We start from the raw sequence: 27,062 nt of genomic DNA, 5'->3' as shown, positions 1-27,062 counted from the left end.
AATGTCCTTCTCATTTTTCTCCTCCTGGTATGTCAAACCTTCCTCGTATTTCAAGTCACAGCTCAGATATCCCTTCTCTGAACACCCCATCCCTTTTCTCGAAACTCTGCCAAGGAGAGTTTGTTTCTTTTCCTTTTTGGCCCTATTGGGTTTTCCTACATATGTTGCCGTAGCTCAGGATGCGTTCTGAATTTCAGAGTTTGACCACCACTCCCAGCTTTGTGACCTTGAGCAAGTGACTTCACTGTGGCACAGTTTTGTCTTCTGTTTTTTATACGACAATATCCTTTACTTGGTGTAACAACCCTCTGAAGTGGTATTGTTTGTGATCGTCTTTCAGAGGGCGGTGATCCCAAAGGACAAAGGAGATAAAGAAGAACAAATGAAGCCCAAAGTTAGTAGACCCATGGACAAATGGATAAAGAAATGTAGTGTACACACACACACACACACACACACACGCATACACTCATACATAATGGAATATATTACCCTCAGCCACAAAAAGAATGAGATCTCACCATTTGTGACAACATGGATGAACCTGGAGGGCATGGTACGAAGTTAAATAAGTCAGAGAAAGAGAAATACCCTATGATCACTCGTATGTGTGAAATCTAAAAACAAAGACAACAACAGCAACAGCACAACAAGCTCATAGATATAGAGAACGGATGGCTAGTTGCCAGTGGTGAATGGGAGAAATCGGGGAGGAGGTCAAAAGCTAACAAGAAAAAAAGGAAAAAAAGATAAGTAGGTTTGGTACTGCTTAGCTAATATCATTCCAGTCAACTGAAAACCACTAATTACATGTTGATCTTATATCCAGATTTCTTAAAATCGTTTTATTTGTTCTAACACATTTTCACACATGCATAATTACTGCTGATGACGGAGTATTCCTTGCTGATACTTTTGCCCAAATTGAATTTAAGACTTTAGATAATTGTCTTAAAACACTCGCAAAAGTGGGGCTCCTGGTTGGCTCAGTCGGTTACGCATTGGACTCTTGGGTTTCTGCTCAGGTCATGGTCTCAGGGTCATGAGATCAAACCCCGTGCCAGGCTCTGCACCCAGGAATCTCTGCTGGAGATTCTCTCCCTGTGCCCCTCACTCTGCCCGTTCCCCTGTTCACACTCATGTGTTCGCTCTCAAATAAGTAAATAAAATCTTAAAAAATAATTGCAAAAGTGTTTCCTAACTAAATGAGAAAAATGGAAATTAAAACAGTGAGCTATTTTCTGTGGATGATTTGCATTTATTTTTAAACTTGATAATAGCTCATGTTGGCAAGGGGGTAAACACTCATATGCTTTTGGTGGGAACAAAAATTGGTCTAACACTTTGTGAGGGCAATATGGCAGACTGCACCAATATTGAAATGCTTAACCTCTTTTATCCCACAAAAAAAGAATCTGGTTTACACTTAGGTCTTTAAACCGAGAAGAAATTTAAGTTGTAAAAGAAAAAAGGACGAAAATCATAAAATCATAAAATACTTAGGATACTACCTGGCACATTAGAAGCTAAAGTACTATACTATGATTTTGTTTTTGTTTTTAACAAGAGGGAGGGGTGAGGGGAAGAGAGGGAGAGGGAATCTTAAGTAGGCTCCATGCCCTGCGTAGAGCCCGACGCAAGCACGACCCTGAGATCATGAGCTGAGTGGAAATCAAGAGTGGGACACTGAACTGACTGGGCCATCCAGCCCTCCCCTCCTTTTTTAAAATCATTTGTTTACATCTGGGTGAAACTAAAAGTATTTTAACAACTGGTACAGTCTGGGCACTGACAGATCAGAATGGATGCCAGCTCTTAAACAATGAGCATCGCCCTACAGGCCCACTCTTCACCCTGCTTTACTGTTCTGTGTCCCAAGTGAGTTTGAGACACATTGGAGGGCAGAGTCAAAGTATTTCTATCACTAAAACCTAGTAGAGTACCTGGAACAAGATATTCAGTATCGTTTGCTGAAAAAAATGAATTCTGAAAGTCCATTTTCCCCAAGTCATGATTTAATTAGCGACAATTTAGTTCTCATTCCTTGCAAGTGAGCTTTCTGTTGTAGAGCTTGCTCAGGAAGCACTTTCCTTAATTTTTATGGATTCTAAAATATAAAACAAAATCTGCCTTCTTCTGGGGGCCAGAGGCTCCTAACAAAAACATTAGGGGCATCGATGAGTCTATGCCCTTCCTAGACTGTCTGGTAGATCTCACATGGGGCCATTCCTTCTATGCAAATCTTGTCTTGAGAACATTGATTTACCGATCTGTGCACAAGCATTACTGGGTTAGAGTGACCAAAATGGTAGTGATGATGGCACTTCCAGAATGTCAGCTGAGCCCAGACGGTGTCATGGGTGTTGCATAGGAGAAATGTATTCTACTCCTCTCCAGAGGACAAAAGAAATCTAAATTGCTCTCATTGATTTTCTTAAGAGGATTCCATTTGTCTAGCTGCTCCTAAAATCAGGTGAATTCGATGAGAACTTGACCAGAATCTTGACTGTCACAGCTTTGAAAAACACATGGAAATCAGTGTTTTCTTTTGTGCATTATCTTTGGCCTAAATGTCATCCCTGAGGTGAGTAATTAGCAACCCAGGCATTCAGTGTATCACAGGATTTCTCTACATTTTCTACTGTGCAATGTCATGCAAAACAGTAGGTTTAATTTCCATCCCTGTTAGTGAAAAAAGAACTCTGTTGACACAGTAGCACTTTAGTACGGTATGGAAGGTGGATTTCTTAGTTATACAGGAGGAAATCTGGAAAGGAGTATTTCTGTATGTTGTTAAAGAGATTCCAAAGCTGATACCAGAACTCATTACTCAGAATGTTGACTTGAGAAAAAGTAGGAAAGTCAACACACAATAGCGAATTCATTAGTGTATAATATAGTAGTACTTTATTTTATTTTATAGATTTTATTCATTTATTCATGAGAGAGAGAGAGAGAGAGAGAGAGATAGGCAGAGGGAGAAGCAGGCTTCCCACTGAGCAGGGAGCCCAATGTGGGACTCGATCCCAGGATCGCGACCTGAGCCAAAGGCAGACGCTCAACCCCAGAGCCACACAGGTGCCCCAATATACACTTGATCTTAGCCAAAAGGCCAAGAAGCGATGGTGCCCCAATATAGTACTACTTTATACAGAGCAGTGGGGCTGCAAAGATGAGTCAGACATGCATCCTGTTGGTGAGGCGCTTTTAATAAAGAATTGATAGCCTGATAGGAAGATGCACAGTCCATACTGTGCAGAGGTTAAAAGCTCAGGCCAGGGGGTAGAGCAAGTTTCATTTTTTAATCTTGGCTGACAATCCTGTGACTGTGAGTCTTAGTTCCTTCATCGGTAAAATGGGGATACTAGTACCTATCTGAGGCACTCGTTAATGGGATTCATCCAATATGCTACCTCTGCGTCTTTCAACCACATTGAATGATTACAGGTTCTCCTGCTGATAGTTATGGCTACGTGACTAATTCTGGCCAGTAAAAAAAAAAAAAAGAAAAGAAAAAAGAAAAGAAAAGAAAAGAAAAGAAAAGAAAAGAAAAGAAAAGAAAAGAAAAGAAAGAACAGATTTCACTTCAGGCCATGGGATTTAACTACTGACCTGTCCAAATTATTAATGTTCAAGATGGTAGCTGCTTAGTCACGTGACAGCCATGAGCAGACACTCTTGGTTGTCACACAAATAAACACAGAGCATAAGAAATCTTTGTTGTGTTAAGCCACTGAGTGTTGGGAGTTTTTATTGTTGTTGCTGCAGCACAACCTAGCCCATCCTGACTAGTAAAAGACTTTTCCAGGTTGTCGTAAGGATTAAATACTTGCTTGTTAAGTGCTTGGCTAATAAGCGTTCCATGGACAGCGTGTCATTAGCTATTTTAAGTGATGTTGGTGTGACATATAAAATGATGGGCCATAGAGAGATCACAGAGTACAAGGAAAGGAGGAGTCACTGTGTGAGGAAATTGGGCAAGTAAAGGATGGGAAGAACTCTGAAGTGTGACGACTGGAGGCAAGAGTCTAAAACGGGATTTCCGTGAGTAGACAGAGCTGCAGTAGCCCGATATACAGGAGAGACTCAGTGGGGTTGAAAGCTAGACCAATTAAAGAGTAAGAACAGGAAATAAAACTGGAAAGGGACAGATCCAAATCAGCATTTCGAGACAATCCAGATGGACCGAGCAGCCAAGAGATACCCGCAGTGAGGATAGCTCGCAGAGCTGAGCTAGGCCTGAGACGGCCTCTGGCCTTGAGACGATGGGCTTCTCCCCACCAAGTTACTTCCTCCCACACAGTCTCAGTTTTCTGTCTCCTATACAGAAAGTCCTTGCCGTGGTGATGGTGGAGCGTTCTGGGGGATGGTGTGGATCAGGCCAGTTAAGCAGACCCCAGCCCCTCCCTGCTGTGACCCTATCCAGCTGGCCCAGTGCCTCACTGCGGGGGTGAGTCTGCGATGGGGCTTGGTCTGAAGTGTATGGGGCAATTATGAGAAACTGCGTTTTCCCAATCTCAAGTTATGCAAACACTGTTTAAAACAAAAAAAGGAGAAAGGAAAAGGAAAAATGAACTATCACACAGAACCATCAGTAACCATATCCTGGCTATTGTTTAAAAACATAATTACTGGGCAGCCCGGGTGGCTCAGTGGTTTAGCGCCGCCTTCAGCCCAGGGCCTGATCCTGGAGACCCGGGATCGAGTCCCACGTTGGGCTCCCTGCATGGAGCCTGCTTCTCCCTCTGCCTGTGTCTCTGCCCCTCCCCTTCTCTCTGTGTCTCATGAATAAGTAAATAAAATCTTTAAAAAAAACAAAAACAAAACAAACCATAATTACTTCGTCTTGGCAAGCTACTCTGCTGTGCTAGAAGTTTTACCTGATGGAGGGGAAGAAAGAGGATGCAGGGAAGTGAAGTACTGCTCACCTCCCCAGCACCAGCATGGCCCTCCCGTGCAGAAGGCCGGCCTGTTTTCGGGGCCACAGGACCAGGCTTGGGATCAGTGTGGAGAAAGTAGGACCCTTAAAGCCAGCCTACAATCGATTCGTCTCCCTTGGGGTGCTTAGCCATTCGGCCTGGCGGGGACGGGGGCTTCTGAGCCAACCTAGTCAAAGCCCTATCACCCCACGTGCTGGGCAGAGCAGCCTTGTGCAGCAGGGTGAGGGCGGCTGACGGTGTCACATCTGCTGCCAGCTTCACAGTGGGAAGGACACTGGCTCAAAAGTCAGAGATCCTGACTTTGCTTTGGGCCCTGTGACCAGCCTCTCGGAGTCCAGGGTTTCTTGTAGCAAAATAAAAGGAGCCTTAATGGCACCTGCAGGCTGCTGTGACACACAAATCAGACACTGTCTGTAAAAGAGCAGCAGAGTGCTTTTCAACATGGAAGTATTGTAATAAACAGCCACTTAATTTCACCCAGTTGTCCACAGGATTAGGTTTAAAGAGCATTAAAGAAAAACCAACAGAACTTTAAATACTAAGAAATTGTATCAGATCCTCCGGCTACTAAACTCAATGTCTTTTTTAGCTACAAGGGAAGAAACTGGTTGTGCGGGAATGCAGGTTACAAAGGAATAGCAGAAACTCTCATTTTATAGGTGTCTCACTCCTCTAGGTTCTGGTCGAGGGAGGCTCTGTGCTTAAAACTTGACCCTGGTCTAATTATATCGTTTGGCTGGGGCAGCAAAGCTGGTTGGCATTTGTCCCGTGTGTCTAGTTGATTAATATAACTGGGGATCAGGACATTTGAAGTCAGAATGCCATATTTAACAAGGTTATTACAGTTCAAGACTTCTTTCCTAAGGCAGCATTTGCTCTGTTGAAAATACAACAGAAAATAACTCATCAGACACGATTTATCAGCATTGCCATTTGCTTTCATGTTTCCTTCCTTTAATCCCTTAGATTAAGTGATAATGAATTTTTGGTAGCGTGTACACATAAACCCAAAGGAATCAAAGGAAAAATTACTAGAAAACACCATCAACAGACTTTGACTTTAAATTTTATGTAATTTTGACTAATGTACAAAGTGAGCTGTTATTTATTTATTTATTTATTTATTTATTTATTTATTTAATTATTTTTGAGCTGCTTTTTAAAAAAGTCCACAACATAGCTTCTTTGGTGCTTAAAACATTTTTTGCCATTATTTGAAATGAAGGTATATTCAGGATATTGCACAGGTCTTAAGAAAGCTTGATGGTTTACTGAGCATGTATATATTTATGTACAAATATCTGGCTAAGGATATACTCTGTTTCCATCAACCCAGACACTTCTCTCTTCCCCTTGCCAGTCAATGGCCACTCCTTGCTGTGAATCCACCATTATGACAGGCTAGCTTTGCCTGTGATTGAATTTTGCATAAATGGAATCATAAAGGCATGTATTTGTTTTTTCCTGGCTTCTTTTGCTCAACATGATGTTTTCAGATTTGTGTGATTTGATGGACATCAATAGCTTGTTTCTTTTTATTGCTCATAATCCATCGTATGTATATACCAAATTGATCTATAGATTTTCCTGTGGTTAGACATTTGGGTTGTTCTCATTTTTTGCCCATAATGAAAAAACATGCTATGACAATTCAATTCTTGTACAAGTGTTTCTGTGAATGTATGCATTCATTTTCTTGGAGACAGATCCAAGAGTGGAATTGCTAGGTTAGAGGATAGTATGTGTTTAGCTTTAGTAGATATTGTCCAACAGATTTCCAAAGCAACTGTGCCATTTTAAACTCCCCTCACACTGTATAACTTTGAGTTAGGCAGAGTATGTAAAATTATGTTCCTGAAAAAATGAGTTTTTAATTTAAAAAATCTATTGTTTATTATTTTATTTAATTTTAAAAATATTTTATTTATTTGAGAGAGAGAGAGAGAGAGAGAGAGAGATAGCGAGAGAGAGAGCATGAGCAGAGGGTAAACAGGGCAGAGGGAGAAACAGGCTCCCCGCTGAGCCAGGGGCCTGACATGGGGCTCGATCCCAGGACTCTGGGATCATGACCTGAGCCAAAAGTAGATGCTTAACCAACTGAGCCACCCAGACACCCTGAGTTTTTTAAATAATAGTTTTCATACACGGTGCTAGTGAGATGCTCTATACCAGCATAAATTTCAGATAAATTTGAAAAATACAGTTAATTGATCAGCTATCTTATTTCCTATAGGGGAGCATTATAGAGATAAAGGATAAAAATTCATAAATTTTATAATGTACTTTTTTTCCTGCTAATCAGAAAGCTTTATAAAAACAAAATAAAAATACTTAAATGAGAAAAAGCACTATTTACTAAAAATATGAAAACCAATATTAAAAATAGTTAATATCACATTTTACAAATTCTAGGCCATACCCTTCCCTCCCCCTCTCCACTGTTTTAACAACTCTGAAATTAGGAAGCATCTTACAGCTACTGACAATTTACATTAGACATGATTTATGAGTTAGTCAATGGTAGCGGACTAAGTACAATACTGTGGTAGTTAATAGTAACATCTCAGAGAAATCAAAGACATGGGAACCAAAACTAAGCACTCTTTTTATACTTGGTTATTCAGATAAGAACGATGCTTAGACCATGCGAGTTCATGGTCCTGAAGGCACACGAAACATAAGCACGCTCTCATCCTGTTAGTGAGGAGGGAATCACTGTCACTTTTTAGGAAAGCAGTTGGGACGAACTTATCAAGACTCTTAAAATCACTTTTGATCCAATAAAGTCACTTTTTGGAATGTATCTTAAGGGATAAATGCAGAAAAAAAATGTAAACAATTAACGTCATGATTTTATGATGAAAACTAGAAGCAATTTATTTGCCAAACGGTAGGGGATAGTTAAATAAACTCCAATAATGGACTTGATTATGCAACCACTAAAAGTATCTTCATTTCTTTTTTATTTTAAAGATTAATCTATGTAAGAGAGAGAGAGAGCATGAGTGGGAAGGAGAGGGAGAGAGAATCCCAAGCAGACTGTGCCCTGAGCATGGAGCCCCACACGGAAAACCAAGTCAGATGCTTAACCATCCACACCACCCAGTGCCCCTTAAAATAATTTTTAAAGTTACAGGAAAATGTTTACTTTTTAATATCAAACAAGAAAGCAGAATACAAACTGTATTAATTGCCTGACTCCACAATGTTGAGCAATATACAAGTGATGCTTACATTCATGCAGTAGAAAAATTAATATACCAATATTAATGATAATTATTTTCTAGTGAGGTTAGATTTGTTTACTTTTTTTACACTTTTCTCTATAGTTTCAAAATTTCCCACAATTAGCGATAAAACTCTGAAGTTATTTTTACAAGCACATCTATGAAGAAACAGCTGTTAAAATGATGACCAATAATCTAATTTGTATAACATGGGCATGAAAGGTGAAGTCAAACCTCATGAAAATCAGGCAACATTTATCACTCTTTTAAAAAATAAGGAACTTGGAAAAACAATCTGTTCTTAATAAAGCATTTGTAAGAGGCACGGCAGGGTAAAGCCAGGATAGACCATTTCTGCCTAGCTAGGAAGCACCACTTTGTTTTCCACCTCACGCGTTCTAGGACTCATGCTCAGAATCTTGATCACATTACAGAGCTTTATAATTTTTTTTTTTTTTACTCATAAACAGTTTGGAATTTTCTGTCCACAGAGACATTCAGTTCATTTGACTCATCTTAAAATCAGATTGGTCCCTGAGGTTAAAAATCTTAAGGGGCGAGTCTCTATTTTTAGTGCTTTCAAATATTAAAATGATGTTCCTTTTTATATGAGATTATAACTCTTTTTTATGTTATGTGGCTTATCATGTTCCTGTAGTGCCTGGCAGGGAGAGTGAATGAGAGACCCTTTGCCCCCTAAAAAAATGGAAGTTCACAGTTGAATATCAGGGTTGAACTGGGATATTGTCTTGGGTTGTCATTAAAGGATCCGAGACGTGGATCTCATATCAGAGTTTCAGGAGAAGCAGGGGAGGCTATGAATTGCCCAAATGGGTTTAGTTGGAGGCATCCAATAAAAACAAGGAAATTCTCTGAGACATAACGAAGTTTTCCAAGGAGGCCCATCAGAGGCAAGCCACTAACAGTGGTCGTCCATTAGCTCAGTACATTGTGTTGATTTGATTTACGGAGGCTGGGCCTTGCCAGACAAGTCACTCTGGAAGTCATAGGATACATGTTTGTTCAGAAAGCTTCACAAATGGTTCCCTCTACTGTTTGCCATTTACTCTATACTAGATGTCTCCCAGAGCTGCTTCTCCGGTAGATGAAAACGTCACCTGGCCTAGAGCACAGGAGTTAATGCATTATAGTACCCGAGGGGTCAGTAATTAGGTCAATGTTAAAAATATCTATCAGTTACATCACCTGCAAAAGGAAAGCAGTTGGCTGTCTGATTGGTTAGATGGACAGGGATGACGTATGAGCATCTTATGATGAGACATATGTAACAGGCTTTTCAAAGAATTCATCAAAACTAGCTTTAGCTTTGACTTTTCAACAGCCTTCAAAAACACTCAACAGTGTGGTTGAGTGTCTGCCTTCAGCTCAGGGCGTGACCCTGGGGTCCTGGAATCGAGTCCTGCATCGGGGTCCTCGCGGGGAGCCTGCTTCTCCCTCTGCCTGTGTCTCTGCCTCTCTCCCTCTGTATCTCTCATGAATAAATAAAATCTTTAAAACACAGACAAAAAACAAACAAAAAAACCAAATGCTATTATTTGTGCTCTGATCTTTGTAAAAATTTAGAGTTAAGTTTCAAAAAAACCAAAAAAGAAAGGACAGTATGATATATTCTATGTCTCCAACTACTAAAGAGAGCTCTCAGACTGATACAATTGAAATTAAGCCTTGTTCCTAAAATGGAGAGAAGAGAAAGAGGAAGAATAGCATAGCTTTTACCAACAATTATCTAACCAAAATAGAACTTTGACTAAATGACTAAGTTCTGGGCATGTTCTAGGGCCAGTAACTCAGAAGAAAGTCTTAAGAGGATAAGCCAAAGCTGGTCCTCAAGACATTTGGTGATTTTTTTTTTCTGTTATAAAATCTGTTTCTTCCATTACAGTTTTTGAGCAACAGTGTGCTACCTGTTGGATTTTTTTCTATTATTTAGAATCAGAATGAAAGATATGAGCATGTTTTAAATATAAACAAACAGATGCACTAGCAGTCACCAGCTGATATGGGCAGCCATTTTCAACCACTCCAAATGCTGTCTCATGCTGGGTTCACTTCCCAAATCTCTCCTGGCTAGATCTACCTCTCTACATTCCCAGTGCCAATATTCCAGTTCAGGCTGCCAGCATGTCTTACCCTGACTTTGCAATAGTCTCCTAACTGGTCCCCAGACTCCTGTCAGACCCCTCTGAGCTCTATTCCACACAGTGTTAGCACGCTATGTATACGGCAAACGCTCAACCCCTCAGCAGACCCCCCAGCCCTGGGCCATAATCTAGGTGGGCATTCAGGGCCTATAGGATCTGGGCCTGTCCACCTCTATACATTATCCCTGGCGTGTGCACTACACTCTATCAATTCCAGTGTCCTGCCAGTTATCTTCAGTTGAGATATTCTTACCTTTGACTGACTGGAACACTCCTTCAGCGCAGCTTTATGGAAAACATTTAGGCAATTTGAATTCACAACCTCAGAAGCGAGGAAATAATCTGAAATGTGACCTAAGGTCTACATGCATAGCTATTTATCATACCATTATTCATAATAGCAAAAAAAAATGTATACGTGTGGGGAACAGCTTAAATGCCCAAAAATAGTTGAATGAAGTATGGCAGATGAGATCTATTAGTTGAAAAAGATGATGACAAGGTTTTAAAAACATGGCAAATGTTTATCCTAGAAACCCCCTAAGGTGACTTGGGGGATGCAGAAATCCATAAAGGTGCCATAAACAGGTCTGAGAGGAGAATGCCTTCCATACCGCCTTCCTTGGTGTTCGCCTCTTCTCTGGCAACCCCAGCGCGTTAGCTAGACTAGGCTTTGCTATGGTCACAAATTGAACCCCAGATCGCTGAGACGTGCCCAATAATGCTTTATTTCTTACACAACTTTTGATGCAGTCTCGTGGGCCGCAGAGCAGCTGCCTTCCATGTGGTGACTCGGGGATCCAGGCGCTTCCTGCCCAGGTTCCATCCCCTTGGCCTGGTTCTCTGGCCGCTGCGGCAGAGGCAGAGTGAGCCGGAGGGCTGTCCTGTGCCCTGGTGGGTTGTCTGGGGGCTGACCCCAGTGATAGGCCCCTCCTGTGGGCAAGGGGCCGAGCAACATGGGGCACACATGGATATTTGGGGTGCAGCTGTTGTTCCTGTCACAGGGAAAATAAAAATGCCCAGCACCTAAAAATGCCAAATCCTCTAAAATGGGACTGGCCTTTTCCACAGTTACAGCACCTCTTAGGATGCTTGGATTATTTGTTTTAAATAAAGGGACAAGCATTATTAATTTTTTTTTTTAAAAAGGGTGCCATAAAAGCAAAAGAAGAAATTAAAACAAGAACGGAGACATAAAACAGTCAGGGTTGAAGCTAAATATATCTCTTTTGGCTAGGGGTGGGCGACAGACTTGGCTCTGAACTTTCCATCAACAAACAGAAAAAAATCTGGACGGTCTCATAATTCAGGACTCACAGTGTAAAAACATTCCCTTGCTTGGAAGAAATGCCGTTACTACGAACGAGAACTGCTCTGGCAAGCCCCCATGAAGAAGTCACGGAATAAAATCCTAATAAGAGCCCCAAGGGCAAGTTTCTGAAGATTGCCTCCTACAGCAATTCCTGATAAAGTGATGGCGATGGCCAACTCTGTTCTCCCCGAGGGAGCTGATCTGCAACAGGGCATGATTTCCAGGGTTCTGTGAACCTGCCGTGTTGCAGAAGCCCACTTAGAGAAGCAGAAGGACCGAATTCTATTTCAATTCATCTTCCCAAGGAATATCTCTTTTTAAAGTCACACTTTTGATAGACTTAATGAGTGTAAAGTTGTCCTTGCTGAAAAAGTACCTGGAGTCCAGCTCATCTAGCTGGATAATTAAAAATAGGCTTATCAGAATGAATAATTAAGGGGGCAGGAGTGGAAGCGAGAAGATTAGCAAGAAAGCCGCTGCAGAAAGCTGGGGAAGGGCTGATGGAGGTCATGTTGCTAGCAATGGTGACAGGAGCAGTGAGACCTCTTCTAATCACCGTAAGGGTAACATCATATTAGTATTGTGGTAATTGCAATACCTGAAATATGTAGAATTATCATTCTGTTAGGTTTTGAGTTGAGTATATAAAAACCAATTTTTAGTTAGCCAGCTCAAATTAGATGCTGAAATCAAAAGCTAAGTTTCTTCGTTGACATTTCCTTTTTAATGAAAGTCAAGGCTTAATTAAAAACACAACACACCGCTAAGGAGGGCACTTGATGGGATGAGCACTGGGTGTTATACTACATGTTGGTGAATTGAAATTGAATTTTAATTTTTTTAAAGATTATTTATTTATTTATTTATTTATTTATTTATTTATTTATTTATGATAGACATAGAGAGAGAGAGAGGCAGAGACACAGGCAGAGTGAGAAGCAGGCTTCAAGCTGGGAGCCCGATGCGGAACTCGATCCCAGGACTCCAGGATTGCACCCTGGGCCAAAGGCAGGCACTAGACCGCTGAACCACCCAGGGATCCCCCGCGAATTGAATTTAAATAAGAAATTTAAAACATACATAAAAAATAATGAATAAATAAATACACAACACATACACACACACACATACACACACATACCCTGCAGACTTAGAGGAATGGGAGGTTACTGTTTAATGCCTACAGAGTTTTACTTAGAGAAAATGAGGTTCTGGAGAAGGAGAGTGGTGGTGGTTGTGCAACAATGTGAATGTACTGAATGCCACTGAATTGTAAACTTGAAAATGGTTAAAAAGGCTGATTTTATATTATGTATATTTTGCCCCTCCCCTCCCCCCTCCAGAATTACCTAAGCTGACACATAACCTTGCTCAGGACAAGACTGACATCCTGCTGTGAAGAACGAGGGGCCTGACAAGCGCTGGACCCACAGACCAGTCACTGACCTTGATGTGGGGGCTGCTCCCTCGAACCCTGGAAGCTGGTCTGAAGCTCCCATGCCGACCACAACAGGTGCGAGGCTTCCTAACCAGAACTAGTTCAGAATAGGTGTTACTAGTTGCTTCTTTACCCAACCACTACCCGCTGCCCTAAAATGTGAAACCCAAAGACCCCAGTAAAAGTACAGGCAGTAGTGACACGGCCTCAGGAAACTCTGTTCACAGAATGTAATGACGTGAAGGAATGTGTCGCACGGGAGCTGTGCTTATGAGCAAGACAGAAGAGGGGCACATCTACTGAGGAGAGTAACTTGAGTTTAAGAGGATTTTCTTCGTAGTGTGATGGCCACAGGAGGAAGCCAGCAGGGCACCCTCCTGACATCATCTGCATGTGAGAAACTGCCTTTGTCTGTCTTCTCTCGTGGGTGGGGTGCTGAAACGTGAGCAGCGCTTCAATGGGTTTTAAGAAATAAGCTAAAGGGAGCCAGGACACATTCCCGTTTAACCTCGTAGAAAATTCTGACTCTGAAAACATCCTGACTCCTGAGGAGCCGGTTCTACATAAGCACCGACATCCCAGGGGCTTTGGCTGGTTTAGACCTTCCCCAGCCTCTGCCTTCGGAGTCAGAGGCCAAAGGAAGGTCAAGATGAGCTATTAATAATCTAACATATTCCTAGAATATGAAGTGAAAAGAGTAGGATAATAAGTGATGTTGACAGCAGTATCTCATACTTGAAAAAATAAGCATAGTAAATAAAATCAAAGAAACATATAAAAATATGGGTAGTAGTTACCCGCATGGGGGAGTTAGGTAGATAATTAAATATTTATCCATTATACAAACTTTATATAATGAGGATGCAATTGGCAAAGCAAACCAGTGCTAGGAAATATGAAGAGTATTTTTTTAAAAAAGATTTTTATTTATTTGTCCATGAGAGATACACAGAGAGAGGCAGAGACACAGGCAGAGGGAGAAGGGAAGCCCTATGTGGGATGTGATTCTGGATTCCGGGCTCACGCCCTGAGCCAAAGGCAGACACTCAACTACTGATCCACCCAGGGGCCCCAAAAATGTACTTTTTTTTTTTCCTGTGGAGTCTTTCTTGGGCCTGGTATTGGTTCCTCCAATTTTAAAAAATCCACTTTGCTACTGTTGTCGTACATATCACTCTGTATTGCGATTACTGATTTAAATCCCTATCTCTCCCCGACACTAGACTGACTTCCTTTAGAGCAGGGATCAGGCCACTGATCTTTCCAACTCTGCTGTTTCTTACTATTCCTGGCACACAGTTGCTACAAAATAAATGTTTGTTGTTGCAAATGAAGCATTTCGTTACTAAAAACTTTATGACAAGGGTTTTCTTGTTACCAAGGAGTTTTGAAATTCTTCCTAGTCACAGAAGAGTTCCTGAAATCAAAGGAAAAGACAGTAGCAGAAACTAATAACCTCTGACATTAGTGATAATGCTGTAGGGATCAATCAGAGAAAGGAAATAATTTTATAAGCACCCACGGTATGAATGCATATGTTGCTTTTTTTAAAAAAATATTTTATTTATTTATTCATGAGAGACACAGAGAGGGAGGCAGAGACACAGGCAGAGGGAGAAGCAGGCTCCATGCAGGGAGCCCGACATGGAACTCGATCCCAGGACCCTGGGGTCATGTCCTGAGCCGGAGGCAGACGCTGAACCACCGAGCCACCCAGGTGCCCTCTCCACTGCTTTTTTGATGTTAAACAAAGACTTTTGCCTTGCCCAAGGAGGTCATGTTCTTTCTGAGCAGGAGTGTTTGAAGCTGGGTAGGTAAAGAGACTGCAATGAATAACCACTGAAGAACAGTAGGAACACAGTAGGATAAAAGCCCTGGAAGACGCTGAGAGCCCAGCTCATTCTCTGGACAAGGAAGATGATAAAATTTCAATTATATGCTTCATAAAATATCTTCTGGAGCTAAAAATCATAATCACAAGTGCAAACCTGACTCACAAAACCCAGACCTAAAATACACTATAATGTAGATTTCCACATATGTAGGTTCTTAAGCGAAAACCAAAGTTCTCTGGAAAATAACTCCAGTGGTGTATTATGATCAAACCCAAATCACAAAAGTTAGAGGCGTCTGACCCTGAGGTGCTTTGTGTGCTGCTGTGGACGCCCCACGAGTGGGGAGCCTTGCCTGCATGTGTTGGAGAAGGCCCCTAGGGAAGACCCAGCAACCGGGAACTGGTAATTGTGTGTGCCCGGGACTTAACTCCAGTAATCACCATGACTACAAATGAAGAGGGGAAATCATCCAGCAATTCATCCTAATTTGTGCAATGGTCTCTAAAAGAGGTAAACAAGAAGATGATTCTGAAAAAAATCATGGTACAAGAATATCCCGGAGTGATTTGGAAGGGTACCCGAAGTGCCCACAACAGAGAAGTGATAGACCCAGCGGGTACGGAGTTAGGGGGCCGCAGAAAAGATGCTACAAGAAGGAAGACAAAAACTGGATCATTTTTTTTGGAAACTGTTCAACTCCAAAGAGATGCAAAAAATTCTGTGGGTGAGTCAGCCTGGAAATAATGAGAAAGAGAGTCTATAAAGTTCATAGAAGCTAGGGCTTAATAATACCCCAGAGGAAATTATGTAGCAAAAAGCAAATGCCAGTGCATTTGTTTGATAACATCCATTAGTGCAAACTGTCTGGCAGAAACAAACAACAGGCATCAAAATATCTTGATTTTAAAGTCAGCATGGAAAAAATGGATGAGCTCTTCAAAGAGCAAATATATATGGCTCATCTAAGATCAAACAATAAATGACTCTAATCCATGCTTGGTAACTCTCAATATATTTTGTTATTTAAAACCGGGCCTACAATAAAAGCAGATGGACATTAAGGAGTTCGAAGCAAAAACAGTCAAGAAATGAGCTGAGAACCAAATAATAATGCAAAAAGGAAGAGTTTTAGGGCAAACTGGCCTAGGGCAAGGGCTAGGATAAATGAAATTAAAGTTCTGAAAAAATTTTTTTTAATATTAAAAAGCTATTTCTTTGGTTAATATGTCCAAAAAGTATACCGTAAGAGGTCTCGAATAATGCATCACGACAATCTAAACACTGCTAAAGCCATGTAATTTGTCATAATTAAGAACTGAAATCAGCCAAATGTTCCACAACAGGGGCATGGTAAGTCCAACTGTGACACATCTATGGCTTGGATATTATGCAGCTTCTAGTAATTCAATGCAGTAACGTGGAATAGACTCATGACAAGGCTCAACATGAATGTTAGTTTTTACAGAATGGGTTATGGAGCGAAAGTAATAATATATAGAGTTGTAAAAACAGATTTTTCTTAACTACATTTAGATTCTCAGGAAAAAGTTTGCAATTAAACTTAAATTTGCTTTGGAAATATATATATTTAATATTTATATATATTTATATTTATATTGATATATATAAATTTATATTTTATTAGTAGCACCCTCACAGGGCTCTAAACACTCTCCAAGCAGCAAAGTAAAGCAAAGCAAGTTCCTGGCTTATAACTCTAAGGCTTAATAACAGCCTTAGTGAAATATTGCAGAGATAAGAGACCCCCCCGCCCCGCCCCGAGAGGCTGTCTGTAGATCACACGATGCCTGCCGTTCTCTGCCAGTGTTTCTAGAAGTCACCAAGTATATACCACGTGTAATGCCTCAAGAAAGAATATATATATTCCCTTATAGGAAGAAAACCACCAAGTCTTGATGTATCCCAATTTATGACTTTGTCTTAGAGCTAGCCAAGGGAATCTAAAAACTACAGAAAGTGAATCCCAATTGAAGGCTTTGGCTGGGGTCAGAACAGTGCACTTTCCTGATGATCAATTTGCCTAAAAGCATTTCAAGAAAGATCCATTCCCCTTGGGAGTTTCTGTATCTATTTGCATACCTTGTCCTTTTCTGATGCTTCTTTGTCATTTTGGGATTATTAAGTGAATTCCTCTACAGGCGTATTTTATTTCTTTCATATTTTTAAATAAATAGCTCTTAAAGGAGCATTGATTTATATCTGCATATTCTTATCTACTTTATTAAGTACTCTTAATTTTTTTTTTTTAAGATTCTACTTATTTATTTCAGGAGGGAAGGGGCAGAGGGAGAGGGAGAGAGAAACCCAAGCAGCCGCTGTGCTGAGCACTGGACGGACTGAGAACTCCATCCAACAACCCTTCAAACCAGACTCGAGCTGAAACTGAGAGTTGAACGCTGAACTGACTGAGCCTCCCAGGTGCTGCTGAAGAATTTTTAAAGCTCATCTAAGTGAAGAACCTTTCTTTAAGGGATAATTTTTTATTTTTAGGATACCTCACAGATGCGACAACACTAAAAAAAGGTTTTTAATTATAGGGAGACAGCTTTTATGCAACTTTAAAATATTTGGTTTTGTTGAAGTATTTAAATTTATTTAATTTTAACTTCATAAAAAATTCAAAGACCCTAACAGTAAATTTCAATTATGGAGAAGGATTAGGGTTATATGAAAATCACTTGGGGAGTGAGTCCAACTATACACGTTGGATCCTCCCCTAGATTCTAGAGGTCTTGGGATGACTGTCATATTTCCTTGCTGCTGATAAAAAAACAAACAAAACTTCCAAAAGAAATGAAATCGGCCTTTGGCTTCCCATTCACTCCTGACCATATTATGGCTGTTGATCCCTTCACGATTATATATATATATATATAATATATAATCTGTATATTTATATATATACATATATATTTATAAATTTATCATATTTATATCATATATATCTGTATATATATATTTATTTATTTTATTCATTTATTTTAGTGAGAGGGGCATGGCAGGAGGGAGAGAGAGAATCTTAAGCAAACTCCACACCCCAAGCCTGGAGCCTAGAGCTTGACACGGGGCTTGATCTCACAACCCTGGGATCATGACATGAGCCGAAATCAAGAGATGCTTAACTGACTAAGCCACCCAGGTGCCCCAATTCACAACACGTATTTTTTAAAGATTTATTTACTTATTTATTTGAGAGAGCAGAGAGAGAGAGAGAGAGAGAGAGCGCAAGTTGGGGCGGGGGCAGACGGGAGGGGCAAAGGCCGGGGGAGAAGCAGGCTCCCCACTGACCAGGTGGCCTGAGGTGGGGCTCTATCCCAGGCCCCTTAGATCACAACCTGAGTGGAAGGCAGACACTTAACTGACTGAGTCACCCAGGTGTCCCCCAGTTCACAATATATTTTCAAGAGTTCATTAATCAAATGAAAACAGTGCTCGTGAAAGTTAAGAACTGATTCTGAACATCATAATTTTGTCGTTAAAAGAAAACTCCTACTTGGAGTCACATCATCAAATTCTGTATCGTGAGGTTCTAATTCATAGCAGTACACCTCCTTCGGTGCAAAGAAGACCAGAAAAATATTTCACAAGAGAAAATGTTTTTGAGAGGAAAGGCCACATGCAACAAATAAGCTTTTTGATTGTTTGATATTTAAACCTGGAAACGTTTGGGCAGACCGACCCCGCAGGCCTGAGCCAGTGAGGCCAGCAGGCACCCTCCACGCACACCCCGTTCTTAAGCAGGCGCCCTAGTGACTCACCGGCAGGGCAAAATCCGGACGACATCATTGGGCTTGTACCCTTCAATGCAAACTGCACAGTTATCAAAATCGGGCTCTGTTTCCTGCAACAGAGAAAGCACACAGGAGCTCACTTGTGTTGCCTTAATTCTTGTGTAAATATGCAAACGAGCAAGGAGAGCTTGCTTGGAGCAAGGCTTTCAATTGTCTACGTGCCAGTCAGTTTTCTTAATCGATATTGACTGTATATTGGCTCAGGTTCCATTCCTTCCAACCTCTACTTTTTGTTTCTGGGTTCCGTTGCAAATGCTTTTGTGAGGGAACAATTTTTTAAATGTATAGTCACTAATAATGCTATTTAGTATGATCTCGAGAAAGCAATTTTTAAACGTATCATGACTGGGAATGCTATTTATTCTAATTAGAGGTGACATCAGAATCTCAAGGATGAGAAATACTATTTATGGAGACCTGTCTGAATGATACTTAGTCTATCAGTTCCTTGGGAATCTTATCTATACAGCCCGAGACCATGGCTTTAAACTTTTTATGCAAAACAAAAAACAAAAAACAACTTTTTATGCAAGTATATAAATCTCTTTCAAATAGCCCATCATATGTTTCTTACGTGGTAGTCCCTGTTCTTTTATATTCTTTCGAGGGGAAAAAAGTAATGAAAAATATTCTTTAAATTTAGTAATGCTTTTAAATGAATGTCATCTTATGAAGCTCAATGATATTTTTATCTAGTTGAAAAACAGCAGCACATAGTGAGACAAATCAAGGATTCTACTAAACACCTGGTAGAGATGTAGGTGTGAATCCCTTACAATGCCCTAAGGAACAGCAAATATGTGTTACCATAATCCGCTGCTCTAAAATCTCTTCTGGGGATCCCTGGGTGGCGCAGCGGTTTGGCGCCTGCCTTTGGCCCAGGGCGCGATCCTGGAGATCCGGGATCGAATCCCACGTCAGGCTCCCGGTGCATGGAGCCTGCTTCTCCCTCTGCCTGTGTCTCTGCCTCTCTCTCTCTCACTGTGTGCCTATCATGAATAAATAAAAAAAAAAAAAAAAAATAAAATAAAATAAAATAAAATCTCTTCTGGGGAGAAGAAAGACCTTTAGAGGTCTCCAGGCCTTGGGTTGCGCTGCTTTGTCGCTCCTTCTCAAGATAGGCTTCTGCTTCTGCTGCGGTTGTAGCAGCATTCTTTACAGTAGCCAAGATATGGAAGCAGCCCAAATGTCCATTGATAGATGAATGGATAACAAAGATGTGGTGCATATACAGATAATGGGGTTTTCTATAAAGTGGAACCTATATATCATTCGTATAATGGAATATTACTCAGCCACAAAAAGGAATGACATCTTGCCATTTGCAATAGCATGGATGGATCTAGAGGGTATTATGCTAAGGGAAATAAGCCAGTCAGAAAGACAAATAGCATATGATTTCACTCACGTGTGGAATTTGAGAAACAAAACCAATGAACCAAGCAAAAAAAAAAAAAAAAAAAGAAAGAAAAGAAAGAAAGAAAACAAACAAACCAGACTCTTAAATACTGAGGACAAACTGGTGGTTACCAGAGGGGAAGCAGGTGAGGGGGATGGGTGAAATAGATAAAGGGGATTAGGAGTACACTTGTGTTGATGAGCACTGAGAAATGTAGAGAATTGTTGAGTCATTAGGTTGTACACCTGAAACTAATGAACTAACTTAACACTGTACTTGAATTATACTTGAATAAAAAGAAAAAGATAGGTTTTGCTCTTGGCTTCATGTCTTCATTCTACAGCAAGGGAGCCTACTAGGACTTTGGGGTTCTAGATGCTAGATTTCAGACGGACTGAATATGCTTTCTGTATTTGCTACAGATCTAAGATCTAGCTGTATTGCTAGATCAGTGGAGGACATCACTCAACATATAACACTGTCTTCCCTGCAAGGATTTATGGGAAAATTTCCCAAATCCTAACCCCAGGAATAATCATTTTGTTTTCACCTTCTGGATACCGGGATAAGGTAATTAAATGTTGTTTGAATATTTCTTCCTTTTTTGCATTGGCTGCAAAGAATGGATCCCATCCCTAAGTTTGGGATCCATTTCTTTTGTTGTTGTTTTTTGGGTTTTTTTTTGTTTGTTTTTGGGAATCCACTTTTATTACACATTTCAGGTAATGCATTCATATAAAAATTTCTTCCTAGCTTCCCCTATTTTTCCTATACTTACTTTTCAGTTTTTTATATTTTCTTCCCAGCTATTTTGTTGTTCTACTGTAAGCATTTTATAAATTGTTTTAAATTATATTTAATAAAGATGGGTATAATATCAGACATTTACAGGAGAGCTATTTTCGTGTACTCTTTTCCCATCCTTCCCTCCCTTCCACCCTGGCTGCCAGAAAAGTCAGGAACTTTTTTGAATAGACACTCATCAGAAAGAGAAGAGGCTGTTACCTTGTCACCCTTCTTGATGGTTCTGACCTGGAGCTTGCTGATCGCTTTCTTTGCAGCATCTCCCAGTCGGCGCTAAAAAGACCAAAAACTGCTTGTTAGTAATAAAGATGCGTAATTCTTGACTTTGTTTCTGATGGCATTTAATAAGTCGGGGCAGTTATCTCTGAAATCATGCACAAGTGGCATGAGTGTTAAGGAAAATGGCCAGAGAGACGGGGCGGTGACACCTGTGCAACATAGCTCCAGGACTCGAGGTCTATTCAAGGGCTCGGTCACTGAGAGGCGCTCTTCACGCCCAGGGTTAAGCAAGGGGCAAATGACGTGGAAAAACCCTGCCCTACAGTGACCCTAGGGCAGGTTACACTTATGCAGACCAGCATCCACACACAAGTTGAGTAGTTTGCCACTCTAGCCATCTAATTTGTGACAAGGAGATAGCCAATGTCCTCTTTTTCACAATCAGGGTTATTACTGATGTATTTCTTTCAATTCGGAGTTCTAAGAATTTCCTTTGTTTATATTTCATCTGTACTATCCTATTTCATCACATTCTTACATGCCAATTTCACCTCTTCTTCTTCTTTTAAAGATTTATTTATTTATTCCTGAGAGACACACACACACACACACACACACACACACACACACACACACAGAGGGGGAGAGAGAGAGAGAGAGAGAGAGGCAGAGACACAGGCAGAGGGAGAAGCAGGCTCCCTGTGGGACTCGATCCCAGACCCTGGGATCACGCCATGAGTGAAAGGCAGACGCTCTACCACTGAGCCCCCCAGATGCCCCCAGTTTCACCCCTTCTACGTAAGCTTGCGTGTGGGTGCGCCTATAGGAAAATACACAAAACATACCTGTTCAGCTTCGCAAATAATTATAAAGCAAACACCTTTGCAACCACCATTACTCATGTCAAATAATATATTAGCACTCCTTAAAAAAAAATTTCTTTTTTTGATAGAGAAAGTTGCTATCCTAATGAGCCCTGCAATCATGCAATGATAGGGCAGTGAGGAAGAAGAGAGAGGGGGAGGGTGGTGAATTAAGTTGTCATCTGTCAAGATTTGCTTGTGTGCTTGTGAGTTACCTAACGTAACATCTCCTTCTTAGGTTTGTGCACTACTATCCTGTAGTAGATGCGTATTTTCAGCAGTGCAACATATTTGAAGGACTATGAGAAACAAGACAAACATTTACATGGAATAATCATTTGCTTTCAGTAATTTTGTTCCTTTTAGAAACAACACTCAAGCTTCTTTCTTTTCTCTAAATTATGAACGTACACCAGCGAATGGTTAACATATCCAAGTGCCATGCTAAAACTTTACATGCAATATCACCTTTATTCTTACAACAACCCCATGAGAAAAAAAATACAATGTTTTAGAATGAAATGAGACTTACAGAGCTTAAGTAAATTGTTTATCATAATCAATGAAAGGTCGGTCAGAATCTGAAAAAAAAAATCAAAGTCTGACTTGAAAGCTAAAGCTAAACACCACTCTCACTACTCAGTGAACCACCCCATCAACAAACCAGCCAGTCATCCAAATAACATCTCCCCAGTCAGCCAGCCAGCAATCTGACATTTGGCCAATCAGCCAACCAAACTATATCTAACGAGTAGCCAGTCAATCTACCAATCACTGAGCAGCCAACCAACATCTGGCCACCAGGTAACCAGCCAACCAGCCATTCAGCCAGCCATTCAAGCAACTAACCAACCCAAATCTATTAAGCATTTATCATATGGCTCTTCCTTGAGCATATGGTGGTGAAAGTAGTAAGTAGGAGAGAGGTGTTCTCCTTGTTGATTGATTTTCTCAATATCTAAAATGATTTTGTCCTCAGCTTCTAAAATGATCCTGTTATTTTGAAGAGGAAAGTAAGTTTGGTTGTTACCTAAAAGGAGACCTACACACACTTGAGATTTATGCAGAAGTCCATGAGTAGCTAGCAAACTAAGGTAGCAGGAAAAACAGTCTACAGTACTAATACCATGGTGGCAGGTGATTGAGTGAGAGGGAAAAACCCTGAGATGAAAGTGAAAAGCAGGGAACTCTCTGTCCCCTCTTCTTCCTTTAATTACTGCCTAATCTTTTGATCTCAACTAAGGCCACTTCTTCAGGGAACTCTTGCCCCATGTCTCCCAAGAGAGAAGATCCTTCCAGTCAGTCTATACCTTCTGGAACCTGGTGCCTCGCTTCATAGCACTGTCATAACATTTGCAATTTGACATTTGTTTTTGTGATGGACCCTTATTTAATTTCCCTTCTGTAAACTCCCTGAGGGCCAGATTGTGCTTATTTTTGCTTCTCACGGTGTCCCAGCACCTAGCATAAAGCGGTCTTTGATAACTGATGATCATTCGACATGTATTCTGGATCACTTATTTGGTCCCAGGCACAGCTCTGGGTTTTGGAAAGAGTGGTAATGAAAGGCAGCGGTGGGGGTGGGGAGGGCGGTGCTGGTTGGCTTAGTCGGTAGAGCATGCAACTCTTGATCTCAGGGTTATAAATTTGAGTCTCACGTTGAGGGTACAGAATACTTAAAGTTCAAAAAATCTTTTGAAAAAATGGTAGTGAAAAAAACCCCCATAAATTCCTGCCTTTTTTTTTTTTTTTTTTAGCTTACAATAGCTTGCACCATAAATGGCTGATGAGTGAATAAAATCTTAATCAAAAGATTTTTTTTTCCTAAAGCATGGAAAACCATCTGAATTTAGCCAGTTAACAGGAAAATTAAAGGACAAACTATAAGCGACACATGTGGTCAGTAGACAAATCTGTGATCCTGGCCTTGGCAAAACTAGTCAGTCTCAACCAAGAGCTGCTTTTCGGGATCCCTGGGTGGCGCAGCGGTTTGGCGCCTGCCTTTGGCCCAGGGCGCGATCCTGGAGACCCGGGATCGAGTCCCGCGTCGGGTTCCCGGTGCATGGAGCCTGCTTCTCCCTCTGCCTGTCTCTCTTTCTCTCCCTCTCTCTGTGACTATCATAAATAAATAAAAAAATTAAAAAAAAAAAAAAAGAGCTGCTTTTCATTGAAGAAGCCTGGAGCAGGAACGGAAAGGAATTGAGAAAGGGCTACTAGTTACCAGAGTAAGTGCAACAAACCTGCAGAACATTACACTTAGAATAAGAAATCTGGACCCAAATAAACACATGTTGATTGTTTTTCAGTCAAGAGCTCAGATGTTTTTGCAACTGTGTTTAATTATATAATATCTGGCCCCAACAGAATCACTTCAACTGTTTTTTTATTTTCAAAGGCTAAGGAGACCAATTAAGCAACAAGTATTATTTTCAAACAATGATCACAGATTATACTCAAAGGAAGATCAACATTTTTTAGGGAGGTGAACCAGAGATTATTCTTTTTTCAAAATTTAATCTTATCTAAAACAATTTTTAAGAAGTTTTCATAAATTTTTATTGTTGAAATTTGAAACATAATTGAGTACTTTTTTTTTTTTTTTGTAGTGTTAAGTCTACTAATGAAGAGAATGGAATTGGTTTTGGTGAGAGTAACATTTCATTTAACTGCAGTTCAGAGCTAGTGTTTCCTATCATCAGAATCACTTGCAGATCTATAATGAGATTTTATGTACTATATTAAGTGTTTTCTATGCATAATTCTATGTAATAGTACAAGAGCAAAATAATGAAATATAAGGCATAACCCCTATTCTCATGGAATTTATCATCTATTTGTAAAATTACCATTGCAGTGGGAGAGCTACTTTAATATAGGATAGCACTATTGCTTTAGGAAGAGAGATGAAATAATTCATTGCAAAAAAAAAATATTTCATTGCAAATGCCTAAAATAATTTTTAAGACAACTTATACAGTTCTGAGGAAGGATACCAATAAAAGAGAGAAGCCAGGCACATCCGGAATTTTTTTAGAAAGTCGGTAGTGTAGCTTATACGAACTTATACTTTCAATATTCATTTTCTTTTTCATGTTACCATCTCTTAGTATTCTGTTACTTCACTATACAATAGTTATTTTTTGACACAATCCAAGAGGAATTGCACTTTTTAAAAAGTTTTTATTTTAATCACCCATAACAGCAAGTGCACTCTTTAATTTCTATCACTCATTTCTCCCATCCCCTTACCCACTTTCCGAGAACCACCTGTTTGTTCTCTACGGTCAAGAGACTACATCTTGGTTTATCTCTCTTTTTTCCCTTATTTGTTTTGTTTCTTAAATTCCACATATGAGTGAAATTATATTTGTTTTTATCTGACTGATTTATTTCACTGAGCATAATACTCTCTAGATCCATCAATGTCATTGTAAATGGCAAAGTTTTCCATTTTTTTGGCTGAATAATATTTCATTGCATCTACATGTCACGTGTTCTTTATCCATTCACCTATCAATGGACACTTGTGCTGCTTCCATATCTTGGCTTTGTATATAATGCTGCTATAAATGCAGGATGCATGTGTCCCTTTGAATTAGTGTTTTTGTATTCTTTGGATAGATACCTAGTAGTCCAGGGTCATATGGTCATTTTATTTTTAACTTTTTGAGAAGCCTCCATACTGTAGCTGCACCAAGTTTGCATTCTCACCAACACGGCAAGAGGGTTTCTTTTTTTCCACATCCTCACCAACATTTGTTGTTTCTTGTGTTTTTTATTTTAGCCATTCCAATAGATGTGAGGTAGTACCTCACTGTAGTTTTGATTTGCATTTCCCTGATGATCAGTGATGATGAGCATCTTTTTATGTGTCTGGTGGCCATCTGTAAGTCTTCTTTACAGAATGCCTGTTCTTGTTTTCTGCCCATTTTTAAATCAGATTGTTTTTTGGGTGTTGAGTTTTATAAGTTCTTTGTATGTGTTAGATACTAATCCTTTATCAGATATGTCATTTGCAAGTATCTTCTCCATTCCATAGGTTGCCTTTTAGTTTCATTGACTGTTTCTTTTGCTGTGCATTTTTTAATTTTCATATAGTTCCAATAGTTTATGTTTGTTTTTTGCTTCCCTTGTCTCAGGGGACCTATCTAGAAAAAAAAATCGCCAAGACCAATGTCAGAGAAATTACTGCCTATGCTCTTTTCTGGGATTTTTATGTTTTCAGGTCTCACATTAGGTCCTTAATTCATTTTAATCTTTGTGAATGGTATAAGAAAGCTCTCCAGTTTCATTCTTTTGCATGCTGCTGTCTAGTTTTCCCAACACCACTTGTTGAAGAGTCTGTCTTTTTCTCATTGGATATTCTTTCTTGCCTTGTGATTTTATTTATTTGGGTCCTTTCTGTTTCTTTCCTTGATAAGTCTGGCTAGAAGTTTATCAATTTTATTGATTTTTTTAAAGAGCAAGTTCCTGGTTTCATCGATCTGTTCTATTGTTTTTTTAGTTGCCATATTATTTATTTCTGTTCTAATCTTTATTATTTCCTTTCTTCTGCTGGTTTTTTAAGATTTATTTTAGAGAGGGAGTGAGAGAGCATGAGTGGGGGAAGGGGTAGAGGGAGAAAATTTTCAAGCAGACTACCTACTGAGCTCAGAGCCCAAGGTGGGGCTTGATCTCATAACCCATGAGATTTACCCAAGCTTAAATCAAGAGTTGCACGCTTAACCAACTGAGCCACCCAAGTGCCCCGGTTTTTCTAGCTTCTTTAGGTGTAAGGTTAGGTTGTTTGACATTTTTCTTGCTTTTCCTTCCCTCTTACAACCACTTTTGCTGTGTCTCAAAGGTTTTGAACTATTGTGTTTTCATTTTCATTTGTTTCTATGTACTTTTAATTTCGTCTCATATTTCTTGGTTGATCCATTCACTGTTTAGTAGCATGTTAATTAACCCCCATGTGTTTGTGGTCTTTCCAGATTTTTTCTCATGGTTGACTTCTAGTTCCATAGTGTTCTTGTCAGAAAAGATGCATGGTATGACTTTGATCTTTTTGG

General features: G+C 40.0%; 1 protein-coding gene across 2 annotated transcripts in view; it reads right to left on the bottom strand.

The window, feature by feature from the left end:
• The window catches only part of RNF150 (ring finger protein 150), a 241,575-nt gene that overhangs the window by 57,986 nt on the left and 156,527 nt on the right, over positions 1 to 27,062 (bottom strand). For both annotated transcript variants that reach the window (XR_012012714.1, XM_072788276.1), the window contains exons 3-4: positions 21,131 to 21,202; positions 18,694 to 18,776 (exon numbers count right to left, since the gene is read on the bottom strand). Coding sequence is in view for 1 of the 2 variants with exons in the window: in XM_072788276.1 (XP_072644377.1) it covers positions 18,694 to 18,776; positions 21,131 to 21,202 (155 nt within the window). In the remaining variant the exon portion in view is untranslated. The remainder of the gene's footprint in view (positions 1 to 18,693; positions 18,777 to 21,130; positions 21,203 to 27,062) is intronic.

Source organism: Canis lupus, chromosome 20, assembly GCF_048164855.1.
Source record: "Canis lupus baileyi chromosome 20, mCanLup2.hap1, whole genome shotgun sequence".
Classification (NCBI taxonomy): domain Eukaryota; kingdom Metazoa; phylum Chordata; class Mammalia; order Carnivora; family Canidae; genus Canis; species Canis lupus.
The sequence above is the reverse complement of the archived record's forward strand: the minus strand, read 5'-3'. Positions and strand labels throughout refer to the sequence as shown.